This window comes from Zonotrichia leucophrys, chromosome 2 (genome assembly GCF_028769735.1).
Source record: "Zonotrichia leucophrys gambelii isolate GWCS_2022_RI chromosome 2, RI_Zleu_2.0, whole genome shotgun sequence".
NCBI classification, from domain to species: domain Eukaryota; kingdom Metazoa; phylum Chordata; class Aves; order Passeriformes; family Passerellidae; genus Zonotrichia; species Zonotrichia leucophrys.
Window position 1 is genome coordinate 43520235 of NC_088171.1, and position 15596 is coordinate 43535830.

The 15596-nt window shown below is 39.0% G+C and overlaps 1 protein-coding gene across 1 annotated transcript in view; it reads right to left on the bottom strand.

The window, feature by feature from the left end:
* ZNRF2 (zinc and ring finger 2) overlaps nucleotides 1-15596 on the bottom strand; it is a 60518-nt gene that overhangs the window by 21126 nt on the left and 23796 nt on the right. Inside the window, exon 2 of the mRNA XM_064704752.1 lies at nucleotides 6463-6558. Within this exon, the coding sequence (XP_064560822.1) occupies nucleotides 6463-6558 (96 nt within the window). The remainder of the gene's footprint in view (nucleotides 1-6462; nucleotides 6559-15596) is intronic.

Here is a 15596-nt window from a genome sequence, read left to right on the forward strand (position 1 = left end):
AATATATTTTAATCAAACATTACTTTAAACATAATTGCTCTTCCTGAAGTCTGGGTCAGTATTATATTAATTTACAGAAGAACATCTGTGCAAATGTCTGAGATAAAAATTTTATTTACTATAATAATGTTCTACTGTCACCACTTCAAAAAAAATCTCAAAGTTCAACCGTTTTTTATATTTTCAAGACTGAAGAAAACAGTTTTTTTCAGTGTTGAAAGTATAAAAAACTGTTTTCTTCAGTTTTCTTCAAAACTGAAGAAAACAGTTTTAAAGCATTGGGGAAACTGAATGAACCTCCTACATATTCTGGAGGATGTTCACGAGAACATAAGATCAAAAGAAAGAGTAAATAGCACTAGTTTAACTGCAACCAGGGGGGTGTCTTTTTACATGTTCTGTTAAACTACCTTTTAAACTATGCTCTTCTGCCTCCCCAGCATCCCTGAGGACAGAGCACAGAACCACCTAGGGCAGAGTAAGAAACTAGAAACTTTTAGCCAGGAATCTTCTTAAACTTCAAAAATTACAGAATCAAGAAATTCTATGAAGAATTTTACACCTTGGATAAAGTGGAATGAAATAACTGATCTGCCTTAGCATTATTTTGTACTGCTCTGCTAAAAGTCTAGTCCTATTAAAGGATGAGGACAAGGAGGAAGGCTTAAGCTTTTCCAGGCAGACTGGCAAGATGCCCTTTTGCAAGGTCTTTCAAGGTATGATCTCAGGAACTGTGGCAGAGAAATTAACTTGAAGTTAATAATCCTTTTCATTCCTGAAGTTTTGAGTGCATCAGTCAAAACAGCCAAGAGCATCAGCCCTGCTGAATACTCTCCCTTGGTGCACAGAAGTGACCAAGCAAATCAAGTCACTGCAGTGGGCAGGACTACCAGAATCATGCATTTTGGTGCTTCAAACATTAGGTTAAGGTGCACTATTTTTCTTTCCTTCTATCCAGCAATATGAACTCAGCAAGTTCTGGCATAATTATCTTGTCGCAAAGATGCTGAAACAGGCAGCAATCAACAAAGGTTGTAACTTTAATTTACCTAAAAATTAGGTCAGCCCCATTCACAAAGAATGTTTCCAAAATATTTTTATTTAATCCTTTAGGTGACTCATGCCAGTATCCAAGTCTCTGTTCTTGATCAAAATGCATGTTATGGCCATCATTTCAATGCTGACAACTTCTCTAGAAGGATTATTGCTTACACAGATCCCAGCTCAAGATTCTGCTCACATGCAGGCCTCAGCATATGGCAGCCCCAGCAAGAAACGCATTCCTCTCAAGACAAAACTTGACCCAACACCTCAAACCAATTCAGAACAAAAATCAGTGTGTTTAAATCACAACAAAACCCTGCTTTGCATGCTTGCTCATCTGAATCAATTGCACTGTTGTGGCCCAAGTCAGTTTGAGATCAGCTCAGCTGGTCAGAGCATGGTGCTAATAACACCAAGGTTGTGGGCTCCATCCCTGTGTGGTTCATGCACTTAGGAGTTGGACTCAATGACCCAACTGTGTGTACCTTCCAACTCAGAATATCCTGTGATTTTGTGAATTTGGTTAGACAGCATGGGAACATTCCACTATTTGTGCCTGGTGATGTAAACACCCCAGAAAACAAAGTACATTGCCAGAGAGGAAGAGCACATTGAGTTCTTCTCCTGTTTTTCCTTCTGGTACACATACTTTCATTTTTAATATTCTGTCTATAACAGTTTGCCACATAGTAATTCTTCATTTCAAAGAAGTTGGATAAACTCTTAATATAAAATCATATCTGTAATCCCTGCTATCTGTGATGTCAGATCTCCAGCTGTTTTTTAATGACAGGTCCAAAAAATTCACTTATTGTCACTTAAATAGAAAAATTACAAAGTCCTTCCTTCAAGTAAGGAAAAAACCTTCAGCAGTTCATGCACTGGATATCTTAACATTGTTCCTCTCTGAATGACACTAGTGAAAGCTTTTCCCCTTAAAATGAACCTGAGTAAATATGCTGGCCAACAGTCAGACCCACTGCCACATGTGAATTAAATGCAGAGCAGTCTGAGCAAGAGCAGCACTGATGTCAAAGCAGAAGCACCCCTGAGCGAGCAGCTTTGAGGAGATCAGCTCTGAAAGTTTCCAGTAGAACACCATTCCAACAGAAAGTGCTGACTTGATGAAACCCAAACTATTCCACAGGAATGTGCTAATTCAATCAAAACTTTTGAAAGAGGACAGGCCGGCTGGCCAGGCCAGCCAAGCAGCCTAGTGAGCTGACTGGCTCTCCCCAGCCCTGCAGGGTCACTGGCTGCCCCATCTGGCCAGCTGCCAGGCTGCTGTCCCTGCCCTCTGAGGGGCCCTCGAGTCATAATAAAACTAATGGAGTCTTACAAAGTGTGCTGAGAAACAACACAACAATTTAAAAATGAAAACCAGAATTATTTCAGAATCAAGTGCAGGGTTTCATCAGAAGATACTGGGTATGTTTGTTGCAAAGCATTTAAAGTCATGAGTCTCTCTTGTGTCTCCTCAATTTTTTATAGAACATCTTCCAGTGAAAAAAGCTGTATTAATATTGCAACAACACAATAATTATATTCAAAATCTAAACTTTGCCAGGCACCTTTAATCATCAGCAGGGAGTTGAAGGTAAGTTGCTTCCAAAGCACTGCCCGTATCTGACCAAAACATGGGGCTACAATTTAAGCAAAACCTTTCACAGAGCAGTCCCTAAGAGGGCTCCCTGCTTGTCACCATGACAAATTTGAACAAGATGGTGCAAGGAGCCTCATTTAACACTCTGGAGAAGCCCAAAGGATTAGGTATGGCTACACAATATTTTAGCAGTCTTTCAAAAAAAAAACAAAAAAACACCCTGTCAACTAGCAAGTAACCCACTTTCTTCAAAAACTGATTTTTGGCAACCTGTGGTTAGCCAGTGCATAGGACCTACTCTGGCTCCTCAACAACTCAGCAAGCATTTGCTAACTGCTAGGAAAGGTTTTTAAAGACAACATCACCAAGCACCATGATATTTTCTGCACAATACCGTTAATTTAACCAGCTTTTGTATAAAAATGCCTGAATATTGGTTCATGTGTGAACACCACAAGTAGTTTAAGGAATGTGGAACAAAGTTCCACAGAAAAAAAGAAAGAGCTCTTTTAAAATGCCTAATTCAGTCAGCAATGGGATCTCTGTTACAGACAAGTCACATGATTTTGAAAGAATAAGGCTAATAAAATATACTGATATATTTATATGAAAATCAGCACAACTTCCAGCATAGAACTGAGACAATTTTGTGACCACTCTTTCAGAAAACACATGTAAATCAGACAGCTGCCCGAGTTTGCAGTTCACTGACCCTTTCAACTGCCAAATGCAATGCACAAAGGTAGCTCAGAAAGCAATTAGAGATTGGCTGGGAGGACTCATTAATTTATTTAAACTTCAAATCACAGCTAGGCAGTCTTGTAACATTTTTCTGGGGGAGACTGCGTGCCTCAGACTCATATTTAAAAAGAAAGGTTTGGCTTCTCAGAATGACAAAATACATGCAATTTGCTCCCTGGTGTTTCTTAGAAATAACTAATACATTTACAGTACCATAAGGAAAGACATCTAGAACAGAACTAGACATAAGCACAGTTCAATCCAACTGCTCAATCTCTAAATACTTCTGCACCTGCAAAGTCTAAGTCTCTCTTCAACTCCTTGCAACACAAAACTAAGAGCTAAAAGAAGGTGAAGAGAAAAAAAAAAAGGAAGAAAAGAAAAAAGATATTTTCCCTTCTAGTGATAACAGGACTGGGAAATATCAGTGACCAACAGAAGCAAATGATGCCTGCTTGGCTCTATTCTAGTATATATGGCATGAGGCCAAGATAACAATGAGAAAGTAAAGCATGAAGAGATGCCTTCTATTTTGGAAGCAGGTATCAAAAGTTGACAGCAGCATCTTTTCTTATCTCAAACAAAACTTGAGATGCGCTTGGCCTATGGCAAAAAGGCCGATTCATCACTGATCTCGTGATGACAAACAGCAAAACAGACAAGAAAAAAATGCATGCATATAGACATTCATATGCAGGTCTGGGCCTGAAATCATGGCAGCATTAAGTTACCAACCTGCTAGTCAATTTTTTTCATTAGCCTCATTAAAGGGACCACAACTATAACACAAAGGAACAACTGAGCACTGCACAACTCAGAAGCCATATCCTCAATTTCTTCATGCTGCTGCAGTAATTTAAATAGCCAGCTACAGGCTATAATTTCACCTTTAGTCCCTGACTCCAGGAACTAACCAACTGGAGCCACAAGGATCAATGCACACTTCTCTGAAGTGTGCATGAAAATGAGACCATACTTCTACGTATCTCTCTCAAACCAGTTTACCTAATTTGACAGTTTCCTTATTTCACACTTATATAACCATTTCCTAGAATCAGTTTCTGAGACTCACTGTACAGCAGACACTCCTAAGGCAAGAGATGACAAGCTGCTATTAACTCCTATTGCATTGCCCACAACCACTTTTGTCATGCTGCAGATTATCCAGAGTGTCTTCAGCTGCCACTCACAGGATTTTCTTCTGCTCATCTGTTGACTTAAAAAACTGTGCAAAGGTAACAAAATGGCCCAAAGGGGCTCCAACCAGCAGTGTGTAAGCTGAAACAATGCAAGATGGAAAAAGGAGTCTGAATAAGAATATATCACCACTGTGATTCAAACAAACATCAAACAATACTGAGAGGTTACATTATACAATTACCATATCTTCAAACAGAAGTCAGTCAGCTGAATGCACTCATATGTACATGTAGGAAGCAGCAGGGGAAAAGGATTTCAGTCAGTCAAATTTGTGTTCACCCCCTCAGGTGGATTAGTGCCAGAGCTTGTTCTCTGCCAGTCTGCCTCCTCCTGCTCCACCCTAACTGATCCCAAGTGCATTTTCCTGCCCTGACTGGGGTGACTAGTGTGCTTCTCTTCTCTCCAATGTCCAGCATCCCTCAGTACACACCTTATCTTGGAAAATGCTCAGACCTGAATTTAAGAAGGAAAAATAAAGAGGAAAAAAAGCCCTCTTTGTTAGATGAAGTCAACCTTCTCAAATACATTTGTGGTAACACCAGAAGAAAAAAGAAATACTTACTTTTCCTAAGTACTGTGCTTTCAAATGGATTTCGCAACTCTAAGCATATGATTTCAAATTATTTTTGCAGTTAAGAGCCAATAGTTTTGGATAGCATTATGGTATCCAAAAAATAAGATGGGCCCAACCATTCTTCAAGATTGTTTCAATAAAATGGTCCAGTGTAGAATACCCTAACAGCAAGGTACCTGGAGGGTCAAAGAGCCCGTGACACTGCAGGTTATTTAGTTAGTAAATAACCTGTGTTGGAAGGGACCTCTGGTGGTCTTCTGGTCCAGCCCCTCACTTAAAGCATGGCCAAGTTAGACTAAATTGCTGAAGGATGGAGGTTGCACAACCTCTTCAAGTGCCTTGACCCCTCTCATTATGTGACATTTCTACTTAACACTGAATCAGATTTTTCCCTGATGTAATTTGTGAGCACCAACTTTCAGCTTCTTGCTGTTCACCTGCAAAAAAAGCCCAGTTCCCTCTCCTCTCCACAATTTCTTTCTAACTGCATTCTATTCTGACATCTGATGACTGGTGAACAGTAATCTCATTGAAGATGCACTGTAAAGATTTTCTGCCAAAGCAGGCACTAAAATTTCACTAAGACTTTTTAATTCCTTGTTTCCTCAAGCCTTTTTTTGTGCTTGCCGTAGAACTGAGTGTCAGCCTAAGCCACAGTGATAAAAAGGCTTGAACTCAGTGGCAAAAGTCCTGTTTGCCTTGCATTAAAGCTTGTCTAGAAGGAGAGCTTAGTAGTAGGGGAAAAAAACAGTGCTACTACAGGTGATTCATTTAATATTGGCCAGTTTGATTAAAATAACAAAAACATATAGCCAGTCTTTATGAAGTATCACATATGGAATCAAATGAAAAAGGAGAAGTTCTTTAGTTCCTCCCAGAAAATGTAATTTTCTTGAATAATGTGCAAATGCACAGCATGTCAAGTAACAGTCCTTAATAAAGTCCCCAGGAGACTCACTTGGACTCACCTCACTACCTGATGTCATTAAATGAAAGGAGGTGTAAACTATACACATCTCCACTGGGCAATAAACACACACTGACTAGTAGTCAAAAAATGGAATAAACACATTCAAGAAAGAATAATTTTATGTTTGCAGGACACAGGACAAATTATTTTGGCATGCAGTATACAAAGACCAAGTTCTTAGGAATTAATTAGAAAACAAACTACAAGCAAAAAAAATACCTAATTAATGAGTCCACCAAACTAGTTACCAGAATACCTTATTAAGTAAAGGACTATTATCACACCAATGTTTAAAATGAATAAATAATTATCAGCTTACTTCTTTCTTACCATTGTAGGTTATCCTTGGTTTTGTCAAACACATCACAAGATGTAAATCCATTTCGTCAGAAGATACAAATTTTGAACATACAGGGCACTTGAATCCTATGGGAAATAAAAATATGTAAGTGTGAGCATACTCAACCGTGTAGCAAATATATAAAAATAAAGAAAAAAGAAATCTGGGGGCTTTTCAATTTTGCCCTGACATTTCTTACATAAATAAGATTCCCTTGATTTCAAAAGATCTCAAAATGGACCATTGTTTCTGGAAATCATTCTGTTGACAATTGCAAACATTGTTAGCACCTCTGGAACACTAACTTAACAGTTTAGGGCAGGAGCAAGAGAATCACATGACTTCACTAAAACAAATTACAAATGTGTAGAGAATAGAGCCATTAAAATTTGAACTTGGGCAGGAATCCTGAATTAACATGTTCATTTTTACTGGGAATTGTACTGAAACCAAGGATCTTGGTTTTACATGCTGTCACACAAGCTGCAGCATCTTTTACCAGACTGGGGCCCTGGGAAAATATTAACTCAGGGGTGTTGCCTCACCTACTGAATCACTAAAACTTCCTGTAGCACTGAATTTGTTTGACTGTTCTCATCCTAGCCAAACATAACCTTGTTTAGCTTTTGAGGTCACCGCCTCAGGCAACATGGGGTAAAGAATAATTAAGACAGTCTGGATTGTGATGCAACTGCATCACAGCCTATGACAACAGTGCTTAATACCTAAATTTATGTCACTGCCAAAGACAGCAATCTTCCAGTTAAAGGACAAGATCAGCTGGACAACTTTTACAATCCACAGAAGAGCCTGATTGATTTTGATCTGCTGAATAATTAACACACAAGTGAGAGACAAAAAAAACACCAGCAGGGATCTCAATGCGTAGTAGCTGTTCAGGAGTCGACCTACTGGTATTGTCCAATAGGACACCGTTCAGCAAAAATATCGAATCTACATCCACTCTCAGCACAAAGGCACAACTTCTTTGATGCTGTGAAGAGTAATGGTGCAGGCCTGTATAAAAGGTCACTGCACCTTCCACCAGCATTCCCATCTGGGCCTGCTCCCACATGTTTTAGTTTGTTGCCTCTTGCTTCTGTACTTCTAACCTTGGGAGTCCACAATAAACCGAGTCAGTCAAGGATGACAAGCAACTTGATGCTGCACTTTCAAACAACTGATGCCTGAGAATTTTCATCTTTACTGTTAATTATTATCCAGATGTAGATCAAGCAACTAACCTGAAGCATTAGCACTTGATACAAGTACTGCACTTTCCTTATCAAGAAAATTATGTATTTCTTATGAGCAGCTTATAGGAAGCAAGTCAAAGGACAGCTAGTAACAACCATAAGGAACTCAGGGCAGCAGCTGAACATGTGCTAGAAACCACTTCCTGAGATAAAGTACAGTTCTGCTTCTTCCAGTTTTCAATTTTAGTCATATCTATTTCTTTGTGTCAATCTTACACTTCAGTTTGATCACTGCTCTTCTCTTCTTGATTTTATTCCTCCTCCCTCAACCCACATTTTTACAAACAACAGATCAATAAGCATAGCACAGCCAAATATGTCTTTTGGAAAAAAACAGCTGAAAGCATTCATTTACTTGCTGAAAGCTTTATCAGTGACCTTTCAGCCACTGTGTAGCCTCCTTCACACAGGTGTCCTGGGTGACTTTATGATGCTGAATTGTATCCCCATTTGTCTGTTTAGTCCAGAAATAAGTTTTGCACCTTTAAGACTGGTTCAGACAGCAAAGAGGGGGAGAAAAGAAGCACAGAGTTTGTTTTCAGAAACTGCACTCACTCCTCCACATTCCTGCTCCTGGACTGTGTTGTCTGCAGAAGGAGACAGTGAGAGAGGGCTCTCCTGTGCTTTTAGTTAGTTTTTGGATAGCTGAGGCAGTGAAGTTCCCTGGACTGTGTTGCTTGTTTTTTTTTTCTTGGAACTGTTCAAACATACTCTGGACTGAAGAACCCAGAAAAACACCAGGAGCTCGCTCACACCTGTGGCCCACCAGGCCCAGGACACTGCCAGAGAGACTGATAACAGACTGGGCGAGTTGAGCTGCAGCCCACAAAGAGGATTTTCTGAATTTATTATCTCTTCAGAGGAGCAAGAGGTTTTTTGGTTTAGTATTGTTTGGTTTTTGTGCTGGTGAACACTTGGCTTGTTAAATAAATAGGGGGTTTTCCACTTTTCTCCAAGGAAATGTTTTTCCAAACCAGTTAGGGGAGAGGCTGCTTGAATCTGCTTTCTAGAGGAGCCCCTTCAGAGGTTTTCTCTCAAATTTGCCCTAAACCAGGGCAGCAGGCTACACCTCAACATGATGAAAAGAAAAATTAGTAACTCAGTCTTCCAAACACCCAAGCCCACCACCCATTATTGTTCTGTTAAAAGTTTCTTCAAAAACTGACCCAGCGTAAATTTTCTCTCAATCTTTATCACCCTACTGCTGTTGTTTGCTAGGTTTTGACTAGACTTAAGACCCATGCATTATTCTCATTTATAACCTTCTGTAAGGCATAATTGACAACAGTTTGATGTGAAAAAGCCTCGAACTTCCTTATATGCTTCAGACTGAGTCCTGCTGTGACAGAAGGGGGTGTTTGCATTACAGCAAGTTGACTTTTATTTTCATGGCTAGTTAAGCACTGAGACAGTCATTAACAAGTTCTCTCTGCATTCTGGACAGAACTCTTCTAGCTTATTCCCTAGAGTCATGAGCACATGTAATTGGGAGTGACAGGGAGCAGGGACAACCACCAACAGGTCCTTAGAACTATTGTTAAAGTTAACAGTATTAAGAAGGTATGTATCCCAGGAATTTCTTGGAGGAAATATTTTAATCCAAATAAAGTATTGGGGAGAGCTTGAGTGAATAATAACGATAATTTAATAATAATACTCCTTTTACTTTAAACCATGCTTCAAGATGGACAGCAGTGAAAAATATTGCAGGTTATCCCCCTAGAATATTCAGATGAATATGCTTTTACCACCATGCACGTGCCCTTATACCTAGTAAATAATTTGTATTCTAGCAATATAGTAAGTATTTTAACAATACATTTTGTTGTGGCTTGTCCTGTGTCAGAGGGGATGTGAAGGTAATGGTTAAACAACTACAAATATACTGACACAGCAAGTCTGGGATACCTGGCTGTTGTAGCTCTACTCAGTGTGCAGAACTGAAGAACCCAAAGAACAGAGGGCATCACACTTAACTAAGATCCAAGGAACAACTCAGCTGACCGAAATAAAAGGTGTATTTGTGAAAAATATGGTTTTCCAGGGACCACAGTCAGCTGTATGCCAGAGACTAGCATAATAGTAGAAAAAGAGCCTTGGGCTCACAGAACTTGCTGAAACATTCTTTAAACACAAGTGAAATCTGATTTCTCATGGCTCCACAATGTTGAGCTGCAATCCAGCTCCTGGATTTAGCCATCTTCCCCAAGAGATGCATAGTGTAAGTTTTGTGCAAAGGAAATTACCATCTCAACTCCTTTTGGTAACCCCAAAGAACAATTACTTTGGCTACAGACAAAATATTTATTTTAGTCTAACTGTATTTGAAAAATATAAATAAGCAAACAACATACACTGTCCACAAGCCAGTTGAAGGTCCTTTAAAAGCTCATCTTTTTCTACCTTTCCTCAAATCAGAAGGCAATACCTTCAAATCAGCATGACCCAGTTTACAATTAAGTACTGGGAAAGAACAAAGATTCTATTGTATCCCTGCCCAGCAGGATAACAACATTTATAGCCCATGTTTGTTTTTACTGTCTTCTCAAGGAACAATTCCAATAACTTAAAGAAAATTTCACATGACTTTAACAATCAGCAGTGGGTCAGAAATAACTTGCTCTCTACATGACTTGTTTTACTGGGTTTTGTAGATAATTCACAGACATTTGGACAAAAAAGTGGAAGCAGCTATCAGATGAGGTAGCATCACATGAAGTGTCTTTCAAAAACCTATGAAACTCAATCAACTACTTTCTCACCCTCTTTACAAGGGCAGTACAACAGATAACATACAGTTCTAGGTAAAATCCAGCTCTTAGGAAGGTGTTGATTTCAGAGCATCCCTTATTTTTGTCCCAGATAACAACTATCACCTTTGCATCAGCGTTATCACTGTCAGCACATCACTGCAAAGCCCTTCCTTCTCCCTCAGTAGAGAGCTCGGGCTGTGACACACCCTAAATCCACTGAAGGACCATCTCTCACCCCATTCCCTACATACAGAAGTACAGCACTAAAGAACTGAGCACCAAAACTGAGCAAGCACACACACCTCTAGCTGACTTTTGCAACTGCATCCTTAGGAGGGCACGGAGCCAAATTCTTTCAAGCTCCCACCATCTAGTTTCACAACCCTGAGTACAAACACTGAAAGTAACACGTTACTTAAAACAAAACCAAAATCCTGGGAAAAAAGTAACAATTACAAGAAACGGAGGCAGAACAGAAAGTTGCAGTACAGCTACTAAAAAATCCCAAGGTGACAGAGAAAATCTGAAATAACTAAACCTACTTAAGTATCAGGACATAGCAGAGGTGAATTCTGTCTCATTCTCTCTTGAATTTATCACTTTCTTCAAGCTCTGCCATCTTTTGCAAGCGAACCTCCAGTTAGCGAAGAAATCCCATGTTCTCTGACATCCATCTATCAAATTCACACTTTTCCTCTCTGGCAGACTCGGGAACTACCCACAGGGACAGGTTGATGGGTGGCCACTCACTCCATCAGCACCAATTTCAAGCCTTTAGCGATGCCTTACTGTGTTTGCCTTGCTGTGCAAACATCAGGTTGCTTATGTTTGCACATCAGTGCACAGCAGAGCAAACATAAACATCCAACGAAAAACAAACTCCCGGACTGCTAAGATTTTTACAAAATCATGCTGGCACTTATTCTGGAATATCTACTTTGTGGTACAGAAAAAAACCTCACAAAACTGCTAAGAGCTTCCAGACAACACAGTGCAGAGTGTCACAGAATTACACATAACGAAACATATTAGACTTGCACAGAAGAGTGGATGTTCCTTTCAGACAAATATTAAACAGTTGTAGAAAGAAGTAAGCAAAAATAAAAACTGCACCAACACAAAAGACTGAATGAGCCTGATCAGAGTAACTTTTCAGCAGAAAACATCAACTGGAACACTGCCAAAGCCAAACTAAAAGCAGAATGGGAGCAGCTGCTCTTTTAAAGTATGCAGCGTAATACTATTTTAAGTCTTTGTATCCTTGTGTTTTCAAATAAGATGGATAAATCTACCTTGTTTTGCTGTTAAAGAAGTCGTAAGAGAAATCCTTGCATCCACACACTTTTTCTAAAGTGTATTTGAGAATAAGAAGCCTGACAAATGTTACTTACATATTCACACATGTTCTTTGGTACTTCAAAAAAGAAGTACAGACAATCTGGAAACATAGCATCCAGTAAATTTGATGTATGAGGGTGGTATGCAAAATCACTATCATACAAAGAAAGCCTGCATAATAATGCTAAAAAGGAAACAATACAACACAAAAAAAGAGTTGGTTACTTCTTATATGTTCAGCAGACATGGAGAACAGTCAGTAACTCTGCTCAGTATAAAACACACAGACACTGGGAAGTGTGCACCCTTTATCTTTTTCCCCTAGTCTGAAAACAAACAGGTTACTCTGATGTTTCCTCACAGGCCTTGATGCCAAAACCTTTTATTGCTCTTCTTGTCCTCTCTCCAGTCTCACCATGGTGCATTGCCAAGAACTGGGCAGAGATTTCAGGCTAAGACTTCATAAGTTCTAAGCAGAAATTAATACTTCCCTATTACATTGTCCCATTACACTAGGTGTTAGTATATATAGCTCTATCTATACACAGTGATATCTCTTTTATGGGTGTATATATAGGTAGGTACACTTTAAACGAACCAACAGGTGATTGCCTCATGTCTCACAACAACCCTTAAATCTTCAGCAGAACCATTGCTAGCCAGGTCCATTTTATATACAGTGCTATATTTCTGCTCACATTTATTAACTCTTATCTGTCTTTTTTTAATCCATTATTGGCACTTTTTAAACTTGTTAAAAATTATGAATGCAATTTTTTCCCTCCATAATGCTTATAAGTTTAGCATTTTATTTAGTTTTTTCAAGTGCCCAGCCTCCAAAAAAGAAGTTGACTGAAAACAAACCCAAAGCAGACCACTATGACATTTCATTTGAATTATTTTCCTAAAGCAGATGTATGATCTTTTTTCCCCAACTATTTCAGCATTCATCTACTTTTTCACCTAGACCAAATTCTCGAAGTTGCCTTATAAGAATATACATCAAAATAGCATAAATATTTTCAAGTCAAAGCATAATGCCTCTGCTTATTCCACTTCTTCCTTTTTCTGTTCAACTGTGTAGAAGACTGTGAAGTAAAATTTTAAGGACAGCAGAAAAATAAATGGAAATCATTCAGCTTCTCGGTGAAGTAACAGTCCTGGTCAAGATAAAATTCTATTACTCCCTTCTTCTGTAAACTAATTTGTAAAACTTGAAGTAGTTTTAAAAAAAAAAAAAAAAAAAAAAAGCTGTCCAGTAAAGGCCACATGGTCTATCAGAGTTAAGAGTTATATGGTCACAGAATTCTCTCTTCTCCTCAGACAGCTGAAATGGAAAAAGAGAATGAGTAATTCTGTAAGCAGAAAACCACGAAGCTTTGTGCACTAAAGCATATTGCTTTAACACAGCTGAGATCTTGCCTGGCAAGTTTACCCTAGCCAGCAAAGAGAATATGAAAATTATTTCACACTAAATTCAAGAACAAAAAACTAACATTTTTAAAAGTCTTTATGTTAGAAAGCAAAAGAAAAAAGAGCATTACCAATTGCCATCGAACCTTCTACAGGAAAATTTCTAGGTGCTGTGGCTGGCAATAGAAATGGCTACTCAGAGAAAGTTTGACACTTTATGGACTTAAGTTTTTTGTTAAGAAAATGTCTCGGTGAAAAATCACACCTAGTTCTCTACCTTTCATCCTTCCTTCTGTTGTCAATTGTCTAAGCCAGGAGAACACAGCACCACCTGGAAAGACTTCTGGAGGTGAAAAGAAATAAAGAAATACTCCCCTCACTTTGGGAGAGAATATGAAACCAAACAGAAATAAGGAACACAGTACAAACATTCTAAACTCTGTCTTTTCTAGAAAACTGAGCCACAGTAAGAACAAATAAACCCTTACTGATTTCAGGTTCATAATCTAGTGGGGTTTTCTTCCCCACTTTTGTGCCATAACACTGAAGTAAACAAATCTTTGAATTCCTTGAGGGAAACAAGGGATTTTCTCTTGTGTTTTCTGATTTAAACGTCCCACAGAACTCAGTGGGAAAGGGGGGTATATAAAGTGGGGAATAAAAGCAAATCTGAATTATTTTAGTTTAAGAGTCCACAGAGTAATAAAAAACTATATGTTTAGATAATACTTCATGTCCTAAGCAAAAAGTTATGAAAGACAAAATTTTATTACAAACTTCTTCAGCTCCCTTCATCTCGGTAAGTGGGAAAGTTAGATCTTCAGTAGCAATCACTGAAAAATAATGCAGTACAGAATGAAGAAGATCAATTGAATAAGACATTTTCTGACTCATAAACAAAGCCTTTATCAACTACACAATTCAGGTGTCTAATACCAATGTAAAATTATTGTGTAATGATGATTATAATTGACAGCTGCACAGTTTTAGAAACTGAATGAACACAACCATTAAGACAGGAAAAAAGCGCCCAATTTTAATGTATCTTCCAAACCAGAAGATGAAATTACAGGCAGACCTGTGGAAAGCTTGATATTAACTTTAAACAGAACAATAAGAACAGCTGTTATTAGAGGAACTGCCTTTTAAGAGTGACATTTCAGATCGATGCAAGCACCCAACAAAGGGAGAAAGACAAGACCTTTTTGGCTCCACCTGTTTTGTGGGGTCAGTGTTATCCGCCCAGTCCCATCATCCATAGGGATCTGTGGTCAAGCTAAAGGAGAGATTGCTCAAGTCTCTGCCATCCAAACTCCTACAGTACCTGCACTGTCAAACTGACAAGCACAAACAGGAACAGTTCTTCAAGTGACTTGGAAGCCATTTATTCACTCTTCAACTTACTACTTCATTACCTGCATTTGAAACACTCACACCCTGCCCATCACAGATCCACACCACAAGTCTCTCAATGGATCTGAAGTAGCTGAAGACTGACAAGTGTGAATATAAACTCTGGTTGGGAGCAAGCTTTGGTTTTCATATTAAAAAGGCTCCACCCACACCCTAAACCCAGAAGATTTTAGCTTTTGGCTTACAACCCTCGAGAAGCACATTTTCAACTAGCAACCAAAAACTCCCCTTAACAATGAGACTTTGCCCAGAGGAATATTTTTCACTTCCATTGTATGTTCCCAAGGGAGGGTGAAGGGGAGAGAACCCAAGGAAACACACTTCTCTTTTTCATGTAGGTGTGATGACTCCCTTCAAAATCCAACTCAAGGACAAGAAAGGAAATACACTTTTCTTCTCTCTCCATCATCAGATCTTTTGCAAGCAGAGACAGGAGCAAGGTCCCCCTCTAGTCTCACCAGCAGGGTAGCATAAGGAGTATGGGAAGAAAGTAAGCCTATCACCATTTCAGAGGCTTCTCTACACAAGTGGAGCTACTTGCCACTCAGGTGAAACCTTGTGGAGCTGAGCTGTTTTCTGAATATGAAGTTCAGCCAGGGTGGACACATTTTGAGCCTATCTTCTTCAGAAAGCAAGTAGCCAGAAAGCACAATCAATGGTTCAGTGCACAAATTTTATTTACACTCAGCAGACAAGATCATCCTGCCGACATTCGTCTAGCTCAATTATGATGACAAACAACCCACTGCAGGCCAGCTTGGAAGTCTGAAAACTTTTAAGCAAATGAAATGCCTGAAAACTCTTACTTTAGAGATACCTCATATTCCCATTGCTTTTTTCTTCTTAACTCACTGACCTCAGTTCAAAGAGGAAGAATTCTCTCTCATTCCCAGTCTCTCCTGAGAATATACATTTGTTTTTTTCTTTCTACTTGAATTTTGCTACTCCCTC